The sequence below is a fragment of the Calidris pugnax genome, unplaced genomic scaffold (genome assembly GCF_001431845.1).
Source record: "Calidris pugnax isolate Ruff unplaced genomic scaffold, ASM143184v1 scaffold25, whole genome shotgun sequence".
Taxonomy (NCBI): Eukaryota; Metazoa; Chordata; class Aves; order Charadriiformes; family Scolopacidae; genus Calidris; species Calidris pugnax.
Window position 1 is genome coordinate 8649061 of NW_015090805.1, and position 1086 is coordinate 8650146.

General features: G+C 61.8%; 1 protein-coding gene across 1 annotated transcript in view; it reads right to left on the reverse strand.

Moving 5' to 3' along the window:
• Positions 1–587, reverse strand: part of HUNK (hormonally up-regulated Neu-associated kinase) — a 60774-nt gene extending 60187 nt beyond the window's left edge. Inside the window, exon 1 of the mRNA XM_014938002.1 lies at positions 352–587. Coding sequence (XP_014793488.1) covers positions 352–587 — 236 coding nt within the window. The remainder of the gene's footprint in view (positions 1–351) is intronic.
• Between the last annotated feature and the right edge of the window lie 499 nt (positions 588–1086).

Here is a 1086-nt window from a genome sequence, read left to right on the forward strand (position 1 = left end):
GGGAGGGACCGGCGGAGGGAAGGAAGGGGAGGATGGGTGGGGGGGAACGGCTCATTCAGTTTGAATTTGCGGTAATTGAAGCCGCTCGCAGGCGGCGAGAGCAGATGCCATCCCAACCCGGCAGCCGGGGTGTTTGCAAATCCGGCTGGTGTGGCCCCCCCCAACTTCTTCAGCCCAAACCGGGGGTGGCGGCGCATCCCTCTCTGGAACGGAACCAGGGGGCCCGGGCAGCGCCGGGGGTCGGTCTGCGTGTGGCTCTTTTATTGCTGCCCGGGAATATCTCCTGTGCTGCTTTGTTTTGGTTTCTTTTTTTTTTTTCCTCCCCATCTTCTCTCCCGATCGTCCCTGAACCCTCCCCCCCGCCCCGTGCCGGGGAAACGTGCGACCGCGACGCCGGTCGTGACCACCCCGCGGCTCCGGCGGGCTCGGCCCCGGCTCCCCGCCTCCTTCACCACCCGCTGCTCCATCTTATCCCTCCCGGCGCCCTCCTTCCTCCTCCTCTTCCTCCTCCTGATGTGCAGCGGGGTTACTAGCCGAGATAACGCGCCATCACACCTCCTCCCCCCGCACCGCCCCGCAGCCTGCATTCCCCCCAAAATGCTCTCCGGGGCTCGGTGGAGCGGGAGGAAAGAGGCGACCTGGGCACCCATCCACCTCCAGGGGACAGTCCTTTCCCCACCTCGTGGAGAGGGAGAAGAAACGGGTGTTTCGCCGTTTTCACCCCCCCGGCTGGAGGCTGCGCTGGCGAACGGGAGGCGCGGGGAGAGGGAGAGCGGGGATGGGGGATGAGACGGAGCCGGGGGAGCCCCCCTGCTTCGAGTTTCCCGTGGTGGGTGATGCTCTACCCAGCTTTGCTTTACCGACGGTCAGGGACACTCACAACCTTCAGCTCCTGCGGTGGAAGAGCTAATAAAACGGTTAATTCATTGAAATGCCTCAGGGCTCATAAGGATTTTAACCTGAAACCTATGGGATCAGCAAGAAAGTAGTCAAGGACTACCTATTTGTCTTTAAGCTCAATCTACGGTTTCAAGTTTTGCCCGCGTCACTGTGTTAGTTAATACCTTGGCGGGGGGGGGGGAAAAA